The following is a 22,461-nucleotide window of genomic DNA, read 5'->3' as shown; positions in this document are numbered from 1 at the left end:
CACTTGTAGTGAAAAGTGGATTTGCCTTTTGTAAATAACCCCCATTGTCAGATTTTTGAAAAAATTTATTTGCACATTATGGTTGAAAATAAGTATTTGGTCGCCTACAAACAACTAAGATTTCTGGCTCTCACAGACCTGTATCTTCTTCTTTAAAAGGCTCCTCTGTCCTCCACTCATTACCTGTATTAATGGCACCTGTTTGAACTTGTTATCAGTATAAAAGACACCTGTCCACAACCACAGTCACACTCTAAACTCCATTATGGTGAAGACCAAAGAGCTGTCGAAGGACACCAGAAACAAAATTGTAGACCTGCACCAGGCTGGGAAGACTGAATCTGCAATAGGCAAGCAGCTTGGTGTGAAGAAATCAACTGTGGGAGCAATAATTAGAAAATGGAAGACATACAAGACCACTGATAATCTCCCTCAATCTGGGGCTCCATGCAAGATCTCACCCCGTGGGGTAAAAATGATCACAAGAACGGTGAGAAAAAATCCCAGAACCACATGGGGGGACCTAGTGAATGACCTGCAGAGAGCTGGGAACAACATAACAAAGGCTACCATCAGTAACACACTATGCCACCAGGGACTCAGATCCTGCAGTGCCAGACGTGTCACCCTGCTTAAGCCAGTACATGTCCAGGCCCATCTGAGGTTTGCTAGAGAGCATTTGGATGATCCAGAAAAGGATTGGGAGAATGTCATATGGTCACATGAAACCAAAATAGAACTGTTTGGTAGAAACACAACTTGTCATGTTTGGAGGAGAGAGAATGCTGAGTTGCAACCAAAGACCACCATACCTACTGTGAAGCATGGGGGTGGTAACATCATGCTTTGGGGCTGTTTCTCTGCAAAGGGAAAGGGACGACTGATCCGTGTACATGAAAGAATGAATGGGGACATGTATCATGATATTTTGAGTGCAAACCTCCTCCCATCAGCAAGGGCAATGATCCCAAACACACCGCCCGGGCAACGAGGAGTGGCTTCGTAAGAAGCATTTCAAGGTCCTGGAGTGGCCAAGCCAGTCTCCAGCTCTCAACCCCATAGAAAACCTTTGGAGGGAGTTGAAAGTCCGTGTTGCCCAGCGACAGCCCCAAAACATCACTGCTCTAGAGGAGATCTGCATGGAGGAATGGACCAACATACCAGCAACAGTGTGTGATAACCTTGTGAAGACTTACAGAAAACGTTTGACCTCTGTCATTGCCAACAAAGGATATATAACAAAGTACTGAGATGGACTTTTGATATTGACAAAATACTTATTTTCCACTATAACTTGCAAATAAATTCTTTCAAAAATCAGACAATGTGATTGTCTGGATTTGTTTCCACATTTTGCCTTTCTCATAGTTGAGGAATACCTATGATGACAATTACAGGCCTCTCTCATCTTTTTAAAGTGGAGGGCCACTCTAAAAAAAAAAAAAAAAAATTGCATAAAAATGTTCCTAAAAAATTGTAGGAAAAAAAAATGTTTTAACTTACCAGAAATGCCTGTTGCTAAGCAGATCATCCTAATCTGCCTCTTCCTATTCCACGGTGATCTTTAGTCTTCTCCTGCTCACGTCGTCTTCTAGTGAATGAGGCACGGTGAGTTCTGGGCTCTGCGTGTGTCCCAGAACACAGTGCGCCCCATTCACAAAGCTCTGTGCGACTTGGGCATGTGCAGTAGGAAATGGGCAGTAAAGCCGTAAGGCTCCACTGCCTGTTTCCCTTAGTTGGAATGGCAGCACCAGGACCCGAGGGATGGTCGGCCTCGGGCGGCCGACATCGCGGGCAACCAGGACAGGTAAGTGTGCTTATAAAAAGTCAGCAGCTACAGTGTTTGTAGCTTCTGACTTTAAAAAAAAAAAAATTAAGTGGGAGAACTTGCACAATTGGTGGCTGACAAAATACTTTTTTTGCCCCACTGTAGTATACAATGGAATTGCAGCAGTCACTTGATCAAATCAGGAGCATGACAGCACTATATGCTTTTTCCATTCTTATCTACCTTTATTAGAAAAGTTTGTACAGTTGTACTTTACACAGCTCAGTATACTTTATGAAACCAAGTTCAGCTGTAGTTTTTTTTTCACATTTTCCCAAACAGAAATAATGAATGCATAATAGCCCACGGTTGTGAAATTGCTGGATATGCAATGTGTTTGGCAGTAACACAGCAAACATTGGCACAACCCAGATAGCATATCCCCAAATGAACTGTTATTTTGGGTGTTTTTATGGTTGTTGTAAATGATTTGGTATCAAACTACTTTTAAATGTAAATGTCATTTACTTTTTAGAACACATAAAAGTGGTATTAAAGCCTTGTTTTTTTTGTTTTAAGTAGCAAACATGTTATACTTACCTGATCTGTACAGCGGTTTTGCGCAGAGCAGCCCGGATCCTCCTCTTCTCGGGGTCCCACACCGCTCCTGGCTCCTCCCTCCTGCCGGGTGCCCCCCCACAGCCAGCAGCGTGCTCTGGTCCTGCCCCCTCAGGCTCCTGATTGGCTCACTGGCTGTGATTGACAGCCAGTGGCTCTCGCTGCTGCCAAAAGCCAAATCAGGAGTGCGAGTCTCCGGAAAGGCAAGGCTCTCGTGGACTTCGTTGGATCAAGAGGGGGCTCAGGTAAGTATTAAGGGGGGCTCCTGCACAAAAACCTTGTGCCTTTACAACCACTTTAATGTGACACTAAACAATATACTGATCACCAAAATGATAGTGATATTAAAGTCTTGTTTTTTTGTTTTGTTTTTGTTTAAACCCTACCCGACCGACTCACGCCGATATACGTCGGCAGAAGGGCGCGTACAGGCATGTTAATTTACCTGTACGTGTCACTTTAAGATGCGGGATTGTGGGCACGTGCGCCCACCATGAGCTCCGTGAGTGTGATTGCGGGTCCCACAGACTCGATGTCCATGGGGATATCTGCGATCGTCTCATGGAGAGGAAGAACAGGGGAAATACTGATGTAAACAATCATTTCCCCATTCTTCCTAGTGACAGGACATTGATCACAGCTCCCTGTGATCGGGAGGGGTGATCAGTGTTGTGTCACACATAGCCCATCCCACCTACAGTTAGAACACAACCCTAGGACACACTTGACCCCTGCAGTGCCCCCCTAATGGTTAACCCCTTCACTGCCAGTCACATTTACACAGTAATCAGTGCATTTTTAATCGCACTGAGCGCTGTATAAATATGAATGGTTCCAAAATAGCACCAAAAGAGTCTGATCTATCCACCATAATGTAGCAGTCACGATTAAAAATATAAATAAATTTGTAGACGCTAGAACTTTTGCGCAAATCAATCAATAAACACTTATTGTGATCTATTATTTTTTTTAACCAAAAATATGTAGAATACGTATCGGCATAAACTGAAGAAAAACTTTTTTTTTTTATATATATTTTTTTGGGGGGGATATTTATTATAAGAAGAAGGTGAAAAATTACTGCGCTCCTAATCTAAAAGAAAGGAAATAAAAAATATACCACCACACAACTAAAGCTGCGGCTACCAGGATGTGATACACATCCAAAAAATTCAGTAAGCATAAAAATATGTAGCTGCGCTAACTAAACACTCCCACCCCACTCAATGTGACCCACTGATGTTATCACTATTTATGGACCATGTGAAAACAAAAAAATTAATTAAATAATTTCCCAATTAATTAAATGAAAACTTAGTTATTACCGAATTAAAAAAACTCAATATATCTTAGATAAATTAATAAACAATCATAGATAAATACCTATAAGTGAATATATATATTAGAGCTGCGCGATTAATCGTTATAAAATCGCGATCTCGATTCTCTCCTCTGACCATCTCTCCCACTGAGAATAGGTGATTCTTTCATATAAACAAGTGGAGAGATTATCTGCTCACTCAGCTGTCAAAATAAAGCATCCCTGCAATCTGCCAAATTTAGAACTTGCATGAAACATTGTAACTAACTTCTTAGATCAAAGGCATAGAACTTCTTGTGTAAACAAATAATCTGGGCAGTCTGCCAAGATTTCAACCACGTGTAAATGCAGGAAGTTTAACCACTTAAAGTCTAAATCTTTTTCTGACACTTCTTTCTTAAGTTAAAATCAATATTTTTTGCTAGAAAATTACTTGGAACACCCAAACATTAATAAAAAAAAAAAAAAAAAAAATTTATATATATATATATATATATATATATATATATATATATATATATATATATATATATATAATTTTAGCAGAGACCCTTGGGAATAAAATGGCAATTGCTGCAATATTTTATGTCACACTGTGTTTGCCCAGCAGTCTTTCAAATGCAATTGTTTGGGAAAAAATACACTTCAATAATTAAAAAAAAAAAAACAAACAGTAAAGTTAGCAAAATTTTTTTGTTTTAATGTGAAAGATGATGTTATGCCGTGAGAATCGTGATCTATCTTCTAAGCAAAAAAATTGTGATTCTCATTTTAGCCAGAATCGTGCATCTCTAATATTATATATTAGATAAATACAGTGAATAAATTAATAAAGTCCCAGTGACAAATTGATTAAATAAGTGAATAAAGAAAATAGAAAAAAAACAATGTACAAAAAAAATGTGAAGACAATAAACCCACACCCTACAGGAAACAGTCCAACAGAGTCCTTGCAGTGAGAAGGATATCCCTTTAGGATGATGCCAATCAACTGTCCAATCCTCCTTCACCAAGCCAAAAAGTGCTGATCACCAGTAAGAATGCACGCTTACCAGACAAGGTATTTATACGCCCGTCTGGTAAGCGTGCATTCTTACTGGTGATCAGCACTTTTTGGCTTGGTGAAGGAGGATTGCACAGTTGATTGGCATCATCCTAAAGGGATATCCTTCTCACTGCAAGGACTCTGTTTGACTGTTTCCTGTAGGGTGTGGGTTTATTGTCTTCACATTTTTTTTGTATTGTTTTTTTCTATTTTCTTTATTCACTTGTTTAATCAATTTGTCACTGGGACTTTATTAATTTATTCACTGTATTTATCTAATATATATATATATTATATATATATATTTTTATTTTTTTCACTTATAGGCATTTATCTATGTTTGTTTATGAATTTATCTAAGATATATTGAGTTTTTTGAATTTGGTAATTCCTAAGTTTTCATTTAATTAATTGGGAAATGATTTAATTATTTTTTGTTTTTGTTTTCACATGGTCCATAAATAGTGATAACATCAGTGGGTCACATTGAGGGGAGTGGGAGTGTTTAGTTAGCGCAGCTACATATTTTTATGCTTACTGGATATTTATTATAGCAAAAAGTTAAAAATATTGGTGTTTTTTCTCAAAATTGTCTCTCTTTTTTGTTTATAGTGCAAAAAATAAAAACCGCAGAGGTGATCAAATACCACCGAAAGAAAGCTCTATTTGTGGGGAAAAAAGGACGTTGATTTTGTTTGGGAGCCACGTCAGACAACCGCACACTTGTCAGTTAAATCGACGCAGTGCCAAATCGCAAAAAACGCCCTGGTCTTTGGCCAGCCAAATAATCCGGAGCTGAAGTTGATAAAAATAACAAACATCTCATACTTGCGTGCTTTGTGCATGTTTTGTACAGAGCAGCCCAGATCCTCCTCTCATTGGGTCTCTTGCTGGTGCCCCTGATCTCTCCCTCCTGCCCCCCCCAGCAAGCAGCTTGCTATGGGGCACTTGAGCAGCTGCTCTGTGTGTCCATTCAGACACGGAGCTGTGGCTCAGCCCCACCCCCTCTCTCTCCTCATTGGCTCACTGACTTTGATTGACAGCAGAGGGAGCCAATGGCGTCCACTGATGTGTCTCAGTCAATCAGGAGGGAGAGTCCTAGACAGCCAAGGCACTTGTGCACATCGCTGGATAGAGATGGGGTTCAGATGCAATAAGATAAAAAAAACTTCTGCCTTTAGAACTACTTTAATCTATACATATCCACTACCTAATTTCTCTGTAATTAATCATGAAATTATTTCATTTCTCATTTTGTTTTGTTTTTTGCCTCTTTGAAACATCCTCCATGAGCTCCAGAACCTTTTTGTTTCCCAATTCACTTCCTCACTTCTGTTTGTTTGGAACAAGCAGTGCAAGTTAGTCATGTATGTGCTTTGATTGTTCTATGCTTATTACAAATTCCATAGTCCTTCTTGGGATCATAAAGAACAAAAATAGCCACTCTAACAGAATTTTGGATATCACAACAGCAAAAAAAAAAAAAAAAAGAAATTTGGAAATAAATGGAAAGGTACTTTTTGAGTTAAAGTGATATTAAAAGGTTTGTTATATATATATACATATACACACACACACACACACACACGTCATATTTAAAGATTTAATAAAGTTAGAAAAAAAAAAAAATCAATATGTAGGAAAAAATATTTTAATTACTTGTAAATGGCAACAATTAGACAACACACACAGGGGTATTGTACACAGAGGTAAGTCTTCAGGATTCAGCCTTCTTTTCTTCTTGACTACTTGACGCTGCTGAAAGATGGATACTCTGGAGCCTTTTATCAAGGCTATTCACATCAATGTCCTCTAAACTTTCTTGAAATGTGGTGCCTGCGCACAGTTTTCCAGTTAGGGGGTCAACCACTCTGCCCACTTTGAATATGATTTCAGCCAGTTCATGCCTGACATGTTTACTCCTCCTTTCAGGTAGAGCTTTCAGCAGTACAACATCTCCCACTGTGCACTGCTTCTGGGCATCGTGAGCAAAATAGGTCTTCCTCTTGTTGTAATACTAGACAAGGAAATAAGAGACAGCAGTTATTACTCTGTGCTCAACTATTTCTCAAATACAGGCAACGGTCTACCAAAATGTATACAAGGATTCACTTATACGAGTTTACCTAATTTTCCATGTAATTTTTTTTGATGGAACAGCATTGCCAGGATTACAATTTAATTGGTTGCTAGATAGCGTATGAAAATACGGAGAGTGCAATATCTGGTGCAGCTGTACATGGTAGCCAATCGGCTTCTAACTTGAGCTTGTTCAATTAATCTTTAACAAGAAACCTGGAAGCTGATTGATTTATATGCAGAGCTGCACCAGATTTTGCACTCTCCAGTTTTAGTAACTCAACGAACTGTGTCAAACAGGTATATATTTCATATCCCCATTGGGGAAGGAAGTTTATAAACTGTAGTAAGGTTAGCATATACAGGACTTGCTCAGTGGTACCCAACTGTCAGTAAATATACAAACAATTTGTAAAATCCTTAATGTTTCTTCTCTCCATGAATATCCATTACGGACATGCACACTGTCCGTAACGAACATTCATGGACAGATGCAATAATTATGGATTTAACAAACTGTTCATAAATGTACTGAAAGTTGGCAACCCTGGTGAACAGTGCTAGAAACTTGCTGTGAAGAAATGTTTCTGGTGTTCAATAGAGGTAGTGGTAAAGGTAACAGAGGGGAAATAAAGGAGAAGTAAAAAGGTGGAGAGGATGGGAAGTGGGGCATGTTCTAACCTAACCTAAGGGAATCCACATATCTTTAAGTGGGAACTTTACCCATAAGAGTTTGATAATTAATGCTCTTTAATAAAAGAATATACATTCTATATTAACCAGTTGCCGACCGCCGCACGCCGATGTACGTCGGTACAATGGCACGGGCAGGCATAAGGACATACATGTACGTCCCTTGCCTCCCGCGGGTCGGGGGCCCGATCGGGCCCCCGCCCGGTGCCTGCGGCGGTCGGTATTCGTGCGGGAGCGATCCCGGACGAGGGGACGGCCATTCATTCATGGCCACCCCCTCGCGATCGCTCCCGACGAATAGAAATCCCCGGTGACATCACTTCCTCTCCTGTAATGTAAACACAGGAGAGGAAGTGATGTATTCTCTCCTCCGTGTCGGTATTTTTCGTTCCGACACGGAGGAGAGCGGATCAGTAAGTTGCACCAACACTCACACACACAGTAGAACATGCCAGGCACACTCACACCCCCCCTTTACCCCCCGATCACCCCCCCAATTACCCCTGCCCCCCAGTCACAGTGACACCAATGTCATTTTTTTTTTTTTTTTTTTTTGCATTGGTGTCATTTGTGACTGTAATAACTGTTAGGGCAGTTAGAGTTAGCCCCCTTTAGTTCTAATGTACCCCCCTAACCCCCCCAATAAAGGTTTAACCCCGTGATCACCCCCCGTCGCCAGTGTCACTAAGGCTGGGTTCACATTGCAGCGGTTTATGAGAACGAATGTGATTCGCACCGCACTGCAGTGCAAATCACATCCGATCTCTGTGCGATTCGAGTTCAGCCATTCGCCGCACCCGCCACACCCGCCGCACCCGCCGCAAATTCGCACGGGACCCTTTTTTTGGCCCGCAGCAGAATCGGATCGCATGGGTGTTCACACCATGCGATCCGAGTTTGCAGATCGCACTGCGATATGCGAACTGATCTGGGGGTGTCAGTAACATTTCACTGACACTCCCAGCAGTTCGCATAGGGCAGTGTGAACTGCCGCCGGGAGGCATGCGATGCGGGAACCCGCCGCGCATTCGCGGCGTTTCCGCATCGCTCCAGTGTGAACCCAGCCTAATAAGCGATCATTTTTCTGATCGCCGTATTAGTGTCACAGGTGACGCTAGTTAGGCAGGTAGGTATTTAGGTTCGCCGCAGCTTTTTATAGCGCCAGGGACCCCCATATACTACCGCATAAAGCCCCCTGATTGCCCCCTAGTTAACCCTTTCACCAGTGATCACCATATAACTGTTACAGGTGACGCTGGTTGGTTAGTTATTTTTTTATAGTTTCAGGGCACCCGCCATTTATTACCTAATAAAGGTTTAACCCCCTGATCACCCGGCGGGTGTCATTTGTGACTAATAACTGTTAGGGCAGTTAGGGTTAGCCCCCTTTAGTTCTAAGGTACCCCCCTAACCCCCCCAATAAAGGTTTAACCCCGTGATCACCCCCCGTCGCCAGTGTCACTAAGGCTGGGTTCACATTGCAGCGGTTTATGAGAACGGATGTGATTCGCACCGCACTGCAGTGCAAATCACATCCGATCTCTGTGCGATTCGAGTTCAGCCATTCGCCGCACCCGCCGCAAATTCGCACGGGACCCTTTTTTTGGCCCGCAGCAGAATCGGATCGCATGGGTGTTCACACCATGCGATCCGAGTTTGCAGATCGCACTGCGATATGCGAACTGATCTGGGGGTGTCAGTAACATTTCACTGACACTCCCAGCAGTTCGCATAGGGCAGTGTGAACTGCCGCCGGGAGGCATGCGATGCGGGAACCCGCCGCGCATTCGTGGCGTTCCCGCATCGCTCCAGTGTGAACCCAGCCTAATAAGCGATCGTTTTTCTGATCGCTGTATTAGTGTCACAGGTGACGCTAGTTAGGCAGGTAGGTATTTAGGTTCGCTGCAGCTTTTTATAGCGCCAGGGACCCCCATATACTACCGCATAAAGCCCCCTAATTGCCCCCTAGTTAACCCTTTCACCAGTGATCACCATATAACTGTTACAGGTGACGCTGGTTGGTTAGTTATTTTTTTATAGTTTCAGGGCACCCGCCATTTATTACCTAGTCTCACTAGTGTACCCCTAAATTTAGGGGTGTCTACTTTCCAAAATGGGGTCATTTGGGGGGGGTTTGTGCCATCTTGGCATTTTATGGCCTTCAAAACTGTAACGCCCTTAGAAAGCCTGAAGGCGGTGCTTGGTTTTCGGGGCCCCGTACGCGGCTAGGCTCCCAAAAAGTCCCACATATGTGGTATCCCCATACTCAGGAGAAGCAGCAGAATTTATTTTGGGGTGTCATTTCACATATGCCCATGGCATGCGTGAGCAATATATCATTTAGTGACAACTTTGTGAAAAAAAAAAAAAAAAAAAAAAAGTTTGTAATTTTCCCGCAACTTGTGGCAAAATATAAAATATTCCATGGACTCAACATGCCTCTCAGCAAATAGCTTGGGGTGTCTACTTTCTAAAATGGGGTCATTTGTGGGGGTTTTGTGCCATCTTGGCATTTTATGGCCTTCAAAACTGTAATAGGTAGTGAGGAGTGAAATCAAAAAATTACGCCCTTAGAAAGCCTGAAGGCGGTGCTTGGTTTTCGGGGCCCCGTACGCGGCTAGGCTCCCAAAAAGTCCCACATATGTGGTATCCCCGTACTCAGGAGAAGCAGCAGAATTTATTTTGGGGTGTCATTTCACATATGCCCATGGCATGCATGAGCAATATATCATTTAGTGACAACTTTGTTAAAAAAAAAAAAAAAAAAAAAAAGTTTGTAATTTTCCCGCAACTTGTGGCAAAATATAAAAAATATTCCATGAACTCAACATGCCTCTCAGCAAATAGCTTGGGGTGTCTACTTTCTAAAATGGGGTCATTTGTGGGGGTTTTGTGCCATCTTGGCATTTTATGGCCTTCAAAACTGTAATAGGTAGTGAGAAGTGAACTCAAAAATTTACGCCCTTAGAAAGCCTGAAGGCGGTGCTTGGTTTTCGGGGCCCCGTACGCGGCTAGGCTCCCAAAAAGTCCCACATATGTGGTATCCCCATACTCAGGAGAAGCAGCAGAATTTATTTTGGGGTGTCATTTTACATACGCCCTTAGCATGTGTGAGCAATATATCATTTAGTGACAACTTTGTGTAAAAAAAAAAAAAAAATTTTTTTTTTGTCATTATTCAATCGCTTGAGGCAAAAAAATAAAATATTCAATGGGCTCAACATGCCTCTTATCAATTTCCTTAGGGGGTCTACTTTCCAAAATGGGGTCATTTGGGGGGGTTTTGTACTGCCCTGCCATTTTAGCACCTCAAGAAATGAGATAGGCAGTCGTAAACTAAAAGCTGCGTAAATTCCAGAAAACGTACCTTAGTTTGTAGATGTGACAACTTTTGCGCAAACCAATAAATATACAATTATTGACTTTTTTTTTACCAAAGACATGTGGCTGAATACATTTTGGCCTAAATGTATGACTAAAATTGAGTTTATTGGATTTTTCTAATAACAAAAAGTAGAAAATATCATTTTTTTTCAAAATTTGCGGTCTTTTTACGTTTATATCGCAAAAAATAAAAATCGCAGAGGCAATCAAATACCATCAAAAGAAAGCTCTATTTGTGGGAAGAAAAGGACGCAAATTTTGTTTGGGTACAACATTGCATGACCGCGCAATTACCAGTTAAAGCAGCGCAGTGCCAAAGTGTAAAAAGACCTCTGGTCATTTACCAGCAAAATGGTCCGGTCTGAAAGTGGTTAATATTTACGCTATCAAAATCAGTGTGTGCTGTACAGTGCCTCAAGCACGTTTCCTTTTGCCAGAGGCCACCATTTTGTTGAAGCCCTCTCCTTGGTCTCAAAAATTGTGTGTCACTTTCTTCAATTACAATATGTACAATTCTAATAGCTCCCCCTGCTTATATTTTCTATCTCCCTAATCTGTGTCCCTTACACAGTCTGTCATTCCTGTTGCTTTATTCCCCCTTAAATCCTAATGTTGACAGCAGATCAGCCTCTAGTGGCTCTGATTTTAGGCACAGTGCTGAGAATAGAGAGCAATGGAACATGTGAAGAGCAGAAAGAGTGCATTACTTGATTTTAACCCCTTCATACCCACCATATGCAAATTTGCATTCATGGCTTGAAGGGGTTAAACTGTGGTGATCTCTGCAGCGGCAGGCATCACCCGGTACCGTTTTTTTTTTTTGTTTTTTTAGAGCGGGTGGTTTGCTCTTTAGGATAACAGCCGAGTGGCTTTTAGCCACATCGGCTGTTATCACTAAAGGAGCGGGAGTCAGCGTCCCCCTACCGCCACCTTCTGCCTCTCTTACCGGGCCTCCCGTCCCACGAATTCAGCTCTAATCGGGTCTCCTATGTAAAATCCTGGAAGCGACGTCACTTCCGGTTTACTCGGCTGCCAATGACAGTATTTAGAATCGCTGATTTTGGCGATCTGAATACTTTTAAGTACATAAAGAGTAAACAGTAAAGTTATCGCAATTTTTTTTCTATAACTTGAAAGATGATGTTACGCCGAATAAATAGATACCTAACATGTCATGCTTTGAAATTGCGAAAACTCGCAGAATGGCAACAAACCACGAAACCCAAAAATCTAAAAAAAGTTAACGATTACTGGGTTAGAGTTACAAAGGATGTCTTGCTACATCTTTTGTTCACATTTGCGGGTGCGACTTGCATATGCGTTTTCTTTGTGGGGGGGCTTAATGCATGCTTTTGCCTTTTTTTTTTGGCTTGTTTTGGCTTAATGCATGCTCTGCTTTATGCCAAAACAACTTCTGCATGCAGCCCCCCCCCGCCCAATAATTACCGAAGCTCAATCGCTATTCAGCACTGTGCCCAAGAGCAAAGGCCCACTCTTTATTGGCCATTGGCTCCTGCTGCTGTCTAACACAGCCCATGAGGAGAGAGCAGGACTGTTTGTAAGCTTCTAAAAATCAAGCCCACACAAGTGCTCCCATTTCAAGCCTGCTATGGGGGCACTTGGCGGTGGGGGTAATGAGAGCCAGGATCACCAGAGGAGTACCCGAGAAGGGGAGTATTTGATTAAGTCTACATTTCTAATGTGTATATGTACGGGTCATTGGGGGGCAACCACAGTATGGAATTGGCATCAAAGAATCTGACACTTATTTTAATCTACTACAGGGCAGCGCAGCGAAGAGTACACATTTGAGATAGGGTCCTTAGACTGTAAGCTCCTTGAGGGCAGGAACTGAGGCAAATGTACATTATAAAGCTCTAACTAAATTATTGATACTATATAAACACCTGAAATAAATAAAATACCATTTTATTGGGCATCTGTACTATCTAAATAATCAGTATGAGTTTTCAATATTTACAATGTACACAGACAACATCCCAACAAACTGCATCAGGTGAGAGTAAAACAACACAAATGCACATATTTACCTTTAGTAAGTAGTTATCTAGCACCATTCTTGTCACTCTGACTTTTGCTGTTTTTGCCATACTTGTACCAATCACTTTTCCTACAATCCATTTGGCTTGGACAGAAGCACGTACACCAGACATGGCGATAAGACAAACTTGATCTAAAAATAAGATTAAATAAATACACCAGTTTAAACTCAACTTCACTCAATATACCTGATTTTGATAAGTGCCCATGATTCCTTGCAGCTCTACTAACAGGGCTTTAAAAACACCTCCTGGAAAGACAAACCTTCTGCTGCCCATTTGATGGTGCAAAGCAGGGATATGCAATTAGTGGACCTTCAGCTGTTGCAGAACTACAAGTCCCATGAGGCATAGCCAGACTGACAGCCACAAGCATGACACCCAGAGGCATGATGGGACTTGTAGTTTTGCAACAGCTGGAGGTCCGCTAATTGCATATCCCTGGTGTAAAGCTTTCCCTCAGAGCTACATATCACTTTACAAGTTTTCAGGTGACAGCCTTGCGGGAAGCTAAAATAAAAACCTGTGACTATAAAAATGTAGGACCTGGAGATTGCAAAAGTCTAAATTGGCTTTCTCAATCCAGGATTGGGGTTACAGTTCTGGAGGTTGAATATTTAAAAACAAATAAGTGATGGCAGCTCACATATTTCCCTTCTCAGAGAGTCCCTTTAAGGACTTGTTCACACAGGCAACCAAAGGGGGGTAAAAGCAAGCAGTTAAGATGCAGTTTTACGGTCCCGACTGTCCACCTAGACACAGAAATAAAGCCTCTCAGGGCTGTACACATGCTGCAACCGGGATGCTTTGCTTTGTGGCCAAAGTAAAACAGCATCTTGGATTCAGTTTGCAGAATCCCTGCCGACTCAGCTCATTCAAGTAAATGCAATGTGCATGTTGGTTGGCATTTTGGGGGGTTAAAACAGGTGGTGAGGAGGCAACAGATCACCTCCTTCTTGCCTGTTAAATGCCCTGTGAAGTGATCCACTGCAGATTGCTTTTCAGAGAGGCATTAATAATAGTCACACATGTGAACAAGCCAAATGCCACATACACATGTTCGGACATTACGACAACAAAATCCATTGTATTTTTTACGACGGATGTTGGCTCAAACTTGTCTTGCATAAACACGGTCACACAACGTTGACGGAAATTCCAAACATCAAGAACGCGTTGACATACGACGAGCCGAGAAAATTAAAGTTAAATAGCCAGTGCTCTTCTGCTTGATTCCGAGCATGTGGAGAACTTTGTGTGTTGGAATTGTGTACACATGATCGGAATTTCCGACAACGCATTTTGTTGTCGGAAAATTTGAGATCCAGATCTCAAATTTTGTGTGTCAGAAATTCTGATGAAGCCTACACACGGTCAGAATTTCCAACAAAGAGCTCCCATCGAACATTTTCTGGAAAATCCGACCATGTGTACGCGGCATTAGAAGGTATATACAACTTCGTTCTCATCGATCAAGGGCATAATTAGATAGAATGAGGTATCATACATGTAATTACACCTATGGATGAAGATTTCAGCCATTTTACTTGGCATTTCAAGAATTTGTCTCCTTGGGTTGGATTAGAGCTTGTTTATACCTTTATTGTGGAAAATACCCTATTTACAGTGCCGATGGGCACTCATGTGACCCGCCAAAGCTCTTCTTCCTTGCTCCGAGCACTGCATAGGGAGGGGCTGCTGACATTAGTCGGGAGAAGAGGAGAACATCCCCGGTAGGTCACGTGAGTGCCCAGTGGCGCTGTAAATAAAATATTTTCCACAATAAAGTTACAAAAGGAGACACACTGCACATTATATAATCTTTTTTTTAAAAACGGATTACATGTTTTTACAACGACTTTAACTAAGGCTCATTTTCGGGGTAGGGCTTATATGCAGCAATCCCCAAAAATAAGACTGGGTAGTAGGATGCAGTGTGCTTAAATACACACACATTTTTCTGCATTGAGGTAGGTTGTATTTGCTAAACTTAACAGATACCCGCTTCCAATTGCAGTATCCACCATAAGTTCTCTCCCCTCACCACAAACTTCTGGGACACATCACGGGTCCCAGAAGGCTGTGGAACCAAAATGGAACCCCAACTTGTTGCCCACAGTAAAACATGCTGGCATTAGGAAGAAACTTCCTTGTATTTCAGACACTAGAAAATTATATATATGCGCAACATGCAAGTCTTATACTTTACAGGGCAGCTGACAATCACTGTACTAGTCTGCACTGTTACAGTAATCACCGCTATCTTCTGGGGCGGGAGCTGAGTGGCTTCCCCCTCTGTATTTGGACTACTTAGTACTGCCACCAATCATAGAACATCTTGCATGATTTTCAATCGATAGATGAAGGCATTCCCTGATTGGATGAAGTGGGGGAAGAGCGGTCAGCAATGGTTGACATTAGTATGTTGATTGGAAGGCAAAATGTAAGCAGAGCTTTGAATCATAAATGGATCCTGTGCACTAATTACTACTCACAAGGACACCTTTATTATCTGATGACTACATCTTTATACCTAAAGAACAAGAATAGAATATGAATAGACTCTTGTGGGATGTATACACTACTCCAGCATAAAATTATCACATGGTGGTGATAAGAATCAGATCTCTCTGTGATATACAGCATAAGGAACTAGCCAGCTGCATACACAAGACACACACACACACACAGTCATTGCCATGTACACCATAACCCCCTCATTTCCATGTACACCATAACACACCTTACTTGCCCTGTCTCTCCACTCTGCTCTTCCCGTCCCTCTGACCTCTGTCGCTCGTATTACGTCACTCACCCATCACACTCTGCTAGGAGATCTGCAGCCATGTGTTACCTCACAGCGCCACCTGCTGCTTCTTCATTATATTACATTCCAGCGAGGGCTGCAAGCCGGGAAGTGCAGCTCACAATTAAAGTCATTTTTTTTTTTATACTTTTGGATAGAGTGGCAACCGATTAGAATACCTGTCAGGTTTTTCTAGCTGTCTATGTCTCCCATTGTCACCAAAAGTGTCCCCAGATTAGGAATCAGAAATCTTCCAATGGGGACACTAGTGTGGTGACAACCCTACATTTCCTCTCCCTTCCTGTTTTTGTTATGGGAAAGGAAGTGAAGGGAAATTGACCCAATAAGAAACAAATAGCAAAAAAAAATCCAAAAAAACTGACAGGGGTTATACCTGTCCCTTAAACCCCTTTCACACTTAGGGGCTATAGCGCAAAAAAAGGCGCCTGTAAAGCGCCTCTCCTGTCACTCCAATGACGTTAAAAAAAATCCTGCAAGCTGCATCCTTGAAACGCTTAAAGTGGTTGTAAACCCTTATAACACACTTTGACCTACAGGTAAACCTAGATTAAGGCTTACCTGTAGGTCCAAGAAATATCTCCTAAACCTATACGGTTTAGGAGATATTTGCCATGCGCCATAGACAGCAGCGCGCAGGCGCACTGAGCGCGGCATCGTCAAGGACGAAGATGCCGCGCGTGTCGGCTCCCGTGCGCATGCGCGGGAGTGAGGCCATCGCGGCTTCGCCAAATGACAGCGGCGGAGCTGCGAGACCCCACCGAGAAGATGGATGCGCCGGACTACAGGGCACAGCGGTGACTTCGCTAGCTCCTGTGTCAGGTAAGTGACACATAATGGACTACAATGCGATGCATAGTAGTCCATTATGCTTTGCCTTTGCAGGGAATGAAAGAGGAAGTAAACCCATCAAATCAATGGGCAGCACTGCCGAATCATTTTTCGGCCGTTAGCGGGGATTAAAAGCTCCCTGATAGCAGCAGAAAAGCACAGCTAAAACGATGGTAAAGCACCGCTAAAAATAGCGCCACTGAAACGACAGTAAAGCACCTCTAAAAATAGCGCCACTAAAACGACGGTAAAGCATCTCTAAAAATAACGACACTAAAACAACGGTAAAGCACAGCTAAAAATAGCAGCACTTTATTCCCAACGCCCCAGTGTCAAAAATGAAAAAAAAAAAAAAAAAACATTTTGCCTTTGGTTCCATGTTAAATCCCAGGAAACATATCTTCTGAAAGAAGAGGACATGTAGAGTAATACAACAAGGATAGAACTGAAGCTCAATTGCACTTATAAAAAATGTTAATTTAAAAAAAAAATCTTTCTAACGGTTCCCATACACATTACAATCTGATTGTACATTTTTTGTACAAGCAACTTAGATTCATCCAAACTATATAATATATGAGGCCCTACCCTATCAATCCATGTAAACAAGCATCTCCCATAAACAAGCATCTCCCGTTCTGCCTAGTGACAGTGTCACTGATCTCTCCTCCCTGTGATCGGTAGCATCAGTGACTTGTCACACACAGCCACGCCCCCCCCCCCCCCCACAATTAGAAACATGCCCTAGGACACACTTAACCTCTACACTGCCACCTAGTGGTTAACTCCGTCACTACCAGTGTCATTTACACAGGAATCAGTGCATTTGTATAGCACTGATTGCTGTATAAATGACAATGGTCGCAACAATGTGTCAAAAATTTCCAAAGTGTCCGCCATAATGTCGCAGTCACGATAAAAAAAAATCGCTGATCACCGCCATTTAAAAAAAAAAATATTAATAAAAATGCCATAAAACTATCCCCTATTTTGTAAACGCTATAACTTTTGCGCAAACCAATCAATAATTGCTTATTGCGTTTTTTTTTACCAAAAATATGTAGAAGAATACATGTCGGCCTAAACCGAGGAAAAAATTTTTTTAATATATATTTTTGGGGTATTTATTATAGCAAACTGTAAAAAATAATGCGTTTTTTTCAAAATTGTTGCTTTTTTTTGTTTATAGTACCCTTAAGCAGATGCAATGTTAATTAGCAGGCTCCGAGACTTCTATAGAAAGACAGCTATACAGGTGAAGGCCTCCAGCCAGACAACAATTCTGTATAGGTAGGACCGCTGTCTCCTATGGCAACAGTTTTGGAGTAGTTACTAACACTAACAGCAATTGTATTCAACTATTTGCAACACGAACAGTTCTAAGCTTACTCCACAATCACTCACTGTGGATCTTCACTCAATGAATTCCCAATTTTTCACTGGACTTCGGATCCAATGGCCACTGGATCTCCTGAGCTCTTTTACTTGTAGCACTCAGTATCTTCCTCAAGCGTCACCCCCGCTTCCCTGCTGGGTCCCTGGCTTGGCACTCACAGATACTCTTCAAGCGTCACCCCTGCTGACACGCTAGGTCCCTGGCTTGGCACTCACTGATGCTCCGCAAGCGTCACCTCTGCTGTCCCGCTGGGTCCCTGACTTGGCACTTGCTGAGGTTTTCCCACTTCTTCACCGTCCCCAGCTGATGAGAAGTCTGCTCTGGTACTGTCCTCAGTTTACTCACAGTGGTCTCCGGTAACAAGGTGGTTTAACTCCACAAGGCACACATTTGTAATCCGTATGGTGTCAGTGAACACAATTTGATAGCATTTACCAGTAGTACCTGGGGTCTGGTGGTAACTTCAGGGTTTATCCTTTGGCATTTACCATAGTATTGTAAAGGTGAATGTCTTTCTTGTTTGGTCTGCGAACAATCACATGGTCTGGGTTAATCTTGTGACCATAGCCCCAAGTTTGCAACACTGAAGTGTACCTCTCAGCTATCTTGGGCGACAACTTTTGGAAATCTACCCGCAAAGGGATCTGAAGGAAACTCTGCACAACTTCATCTACCTATTGGGTTTCCTTGTCCTTGATCTCTTCCTCTAGGTGGGCTGGTAGGTAGGGATACAGATAACAATACTCCTCAGCCACTTTCTTAATAATGATATTCTGTGTCTTGGACAGCCTAGGCAGTGTTTTAGGGTCTTCATACCCGGCTAAGACCCATGCATCTGGTGCACGTTGAACTGGGTATCCGGCAACAATATCTGACTTGCAATCAGACTTAAATCAACTGGATCGGTTTGGTCAATGCAACTTTAGGAACCCATCTTGCCCAGCGATCCTCCTCAAAGGACTTAGTAATGCATATGAAGGGAGTTGCCTTGGCATACAATTCAACTTTGACACCGGCCGCTGGCTCAGAGGCAATTTCATCCTCCTCTAACTCACACAATTGCTCATCATCACTATCAGTCCACTTCCCAGTCCATGATAAAACATCTGAAAAGGGTTCAGAGAACCGATCGAATGGGATGTCTGAATCGGATTTAGTAGAGCATTCTTCGGTCGGGAGATAGGTGCGCGTGGAGATGGCTTTATTTGCCACAACTACATTGTCTCCCTTAATGGCCACAGGTATCGCCTCCCCCACTGGGACACTACCTTCACCCTTTGCAGGCTTACCTGACTCTGGCATCCTTTTCCCCGGTGGTTCCACCATCAAGGAAAGCAGATTGGCCAATCCCTGGCCTCAAGGGAGGACCGAAGCACTGGGTCCTGGAGCAGCTACAGAAACAAGAGGAGCAGCTTCTCTCACAAGCTGGTGATAGCAGGTGGACTCTCAATGCCGCTCCCAGACGGGACGGCGACATTCTTATTCCAATCCACTTGCAGTGTCCACGGAGGATGGGTTGGTAAGACTACCTCAAGCAGGGGTTCCCCACAGCGTCCACAGACGAGGCCTCAGATGCATGGCCAAACCGGAACACTTCCCGCAGATCAGTCCCAAGGCCTTATAGCCTCCAGCCGTATACAGGGCAAGACTATCCTTAGGTGTATACTGCACTCTGGTGTCAGTCAGAGTGTCCTTGAAAGGATCCTCCCCGATCCGATCGGCTCCACAAAATCCAGACGAATGGATGTCCTACTTTCCATTCGTCTATTGGATCGGGATTGGTTACGGACTACCTGGGTAATCGTTTTGATATTAAATTTGGTCCAAGGGTTAGGTTCTGGTAGCTTGTAGATTTGAGTCAGGGTGGGATTTAGCTACAAGGGGGCATTGGAGGAGACCGGCTTGTCTGGGTAATCATTCAATCTTAAGTCCTGCTCCCCACGCACGTAGGGTGGTGCGCATGGAGGGTGTCAGTTGATATGAGGCCCTAGGACCATAAAATAGTAAGAACGTTAGTGCTTAGTCGAAGGAGTTCACCACTGCCGCCTCAACTAGGGTAGAGGAATTAGTAGTGTCAGGGTTCGAGCCACCAGGCAGCAGTGACCAATTGAGTAGTCATGAAGTATTTCTAAAAATCGTGGCCTGCCAGGCCCCCTTGGGAGGCTGGACATAGTAGAGTGAACCATCTGTATCCAGGGGGTTGTGGTCCCCATAAAAAAGAGGAGAAGAGACAATTTAGGCAGATAAAAAAGGATTTGGGGATCCATTGTGGGGAATGATGGAATAAGTATGTACATTTTGGTAAAGTTTTCATTTTGAGCAGGTTTATATGCCCTAAAAGTAAGAGGGGCAGTGACTCCTACCCCTTCAGCTTTAGCTGGACATCCTGAATCACTGGGGATAAATTCAGGGTTATGTAGTCCGTAGCCTGCCTGAACACCACCACCCCACAGTACCAGAAACTTCAACCCATTGCAAGGGAACATCTGGGGGAACGGTGGTGCGGGCTGCCAGATCTATAGGAAACAGTAAGGACCTAGCCCAGTTGACTTTAAGGCCTGTGACAGTTGAAAAGGCATTGAGGACCTGGATGGCCCCACTAAGAGAAGAGTCAGCATCATTAAGAAACAAAGGTCTTTCGCGTACAGGGCTACCCTCTCCTCCAGCCACCCAACACACAACCCCCTTTATTTGTGGGGAGGTACGCAGGGCCTCTGTAACAGGTTTTATTGCAATGGTGAACAAGGCTGGGGAGAGAATGCAGCCCTGTCGAGTACCTCTAGTTAGTGAGAAAGACCGCAACATTTTATTAGCTGATGTGGGGCTTTTGTATAATATTTGCAATCATTTGATGAATATCAGGGGGAACCCCATTCTGCGGAGGACCTCCCAAAGAAAGGGCCATTCCACTATATCGAAGGCCTTTTCTATGTCTAGGGAGGCCACCATCCTAGAGCCCTCATTAAGGTGTTATGTGTGTATGTTAGTAAACAGTCGCCTTAGATTGATGTCTGTCTTTTTATGGGCCATAAGGCCGGTCTGGTCAGTTTCTATGAGAGTTGGTAATATGGGCTGCAGTCTCATGGTAAGCAATTTAGTGAGGATTTTAAAATCTTTAGGGGAGGGCAATTGGTCTATGTGAGGCACAAGAGGTAGGATCTTTTGGAGCTTTATGGATTAGTACAACATGGGCATGGCTCATAGAGGCACCATCAGCCAGACACCCTGAGTATAATTGGGCCAATTTAGGAGCAAGCAACTTCCCATGGGTCCTATAGAATTCCATTGGGTGGCCATCTGGGCCAGGAGATCTTCCAGCAGGGAAGGAACCAATCACAGCCAAAACCTCCTATGGGGTAATCGGTCTCACCAAGGCCTTCCTCTCCGCATCTGAAAGCCGGCTGAGTGCCAGTGGGTCCAGCCAGGTCGCAAGGTCCTGAGGCTGAAAATCCAAAAAACAAAGCAGAGGTGTAAAGGGAGGAATAGTATTGCCGGAAGGCATCTAATATAGCTGGCTGAGATGAGACCGACCCCCCGAAGGGGCCACAATACTGGGTATCACAGTCAAGGGCTGGTCATGTTGCGCCAACATAGCCAGGAGGCGACCATTTTGGTCTCCCTGCTCGAAAAACCTCTGTTTGTTGTGGTAGAGATCTAGTCAGGTGACCTCTGTGAGGTGTAGATGGAGCTCACGCTTCATGGCACTAAGAGAGTCAAAGTGGGTGTCAGTGGAGTCAGCAGCGTAAGTTTCTGTATGGGTCTTCACAGCGTCCTGGAGGGCAGTTGTGACAGCAGTTTGTTCCACACTAAATGTTTTAGCCCCAGTCCATAAGAGTCGGGTTCTTTAATGCAGGTGAAAACTCTATGAGAGGTTTATAGCTGCTGCAGCTGGAAGTGACTGGACAGTCTACTAACATTTAAACCCAGGGGCCAAACTATTCTCAAACGCCTGTTAATCTGCCCACAGGAAGCCGCTGAGTCTTGCTTCCAGAATTTACAGAAATTTGTAACACGTAGCCAACTATCCGGCGGACTTAGTCTGGCGAACTTCCCATCGGACTGTCCGCCGAACTTTCCGAACAGGCTACTTGCCCACACACGGCACTTTTTCAGCAGACTAATACGGTGTACTAAGTCCGCCGGACTATCCGAGGTACTTTTGAAATGAACGGACTCGCCCACACACGCGGAGGAAAGTCCGCTCATTTTGAACGCGTCTCCAGGTAGCCGGGGCCAGCGAAGGAGGCGACGCTGGCCCCGTCACCCGGTATGGATTTAAAGGGAACCCCTACGCCGAAAAATACCAGGTGACGGGGCCAGTGACACCTCCTTCGCTGGCTCCGGCTACCTGGAGACGCGCTCAAAATGAGCGGACTTTTCTCCGGGCGGGAAAAGTCTGTTCATTTCAAAAGTACGGCGGACTGGCACACACACGGCCGGAT

General features: G+C 43.4%; 1 protein-coding gene across 3 annotated transcripts; it reads right to left on the bottom strand.

The window, feature by feature from the left end:
• Nucleotides 1-6,387: 6,387 nt before the first annotated feature.
• Nucleotides 6,388-15,840, bottom strand: MRPS17 (mitochondrial ribosomal protein S17). 3 transcript variants are annotated; one of them, XM_077482328.1, is made up of 3 exons: nucleotides 15,712-15,840; nucleotides 12,960-13,102; nucleotides 6,388-6,769 (listed from the first exon to the last, which is right to left on the bottom strand). In XM_077482328.1, exons 2-3 carry the CDS (start codon nucleotides 13,080-13,082, stop codon nucleotides 6,470-6,472), a joined length of 423 nt encoding a protein of 140 aa, XP_077338454.1. In that variant the 5' UTR covers nucleotides 13,083-13,102; nucleotides 15,712-15,840; the 3' UTR covers nucleotides 6,388-6,469. The 3 variants fall into 3 exon arrangements, with proteins under 3 accessions (XP_077338454.1, XP_077338455.1, XP_077338457.1); XM_077482329.1 differs by having other exon boundaries at nucleotides 15,721-15,786; XM_077482331.1 differs by having other exon boundaries at nucleotides 15,717-15,764.
• Between the last annotated feature and the right edge of the window lie 6,621 nt (nucleotides 15,841-22,461).

Source organism: Lithobates pipiens, unplaced genomic scaffold, assembly GCF_037356315.1.
Source record: "Lithobates pipiens isolate NorthernLeopardFrog02 unplaced genomic scaffold, aLitPip1_a1.2 Scaffold_16, whole genome shotgun sequence".
In the NCBI taxonomy this organism is placed as follows: Eukaryota; Metazoa; Chordata; class Amphibia; order Anura; family Ranidae; genus Lithobates; species Lithobates pipiens.
Note: the sequence above shows the minus strand (reverse complement) of the source record. Positions and strands in the feature narration are given on the sequence as shown.

Coding starts and splice junctions, on each gene's coding strand:
- MRPS17 (XM_077482328.1), bottom strand. CDS start 13,082: ATGTCTGGTGTACGTGCTTCTGTCCAAGCCAAATGGATTGTAGGAAAA. Junction 6,770..12,959: donor TAGATAACTACTTACTAAAG/GTAAATATGTGC, acceptor TTCCTTGTCTAG/TATTACAACAAGAGGAAGAC.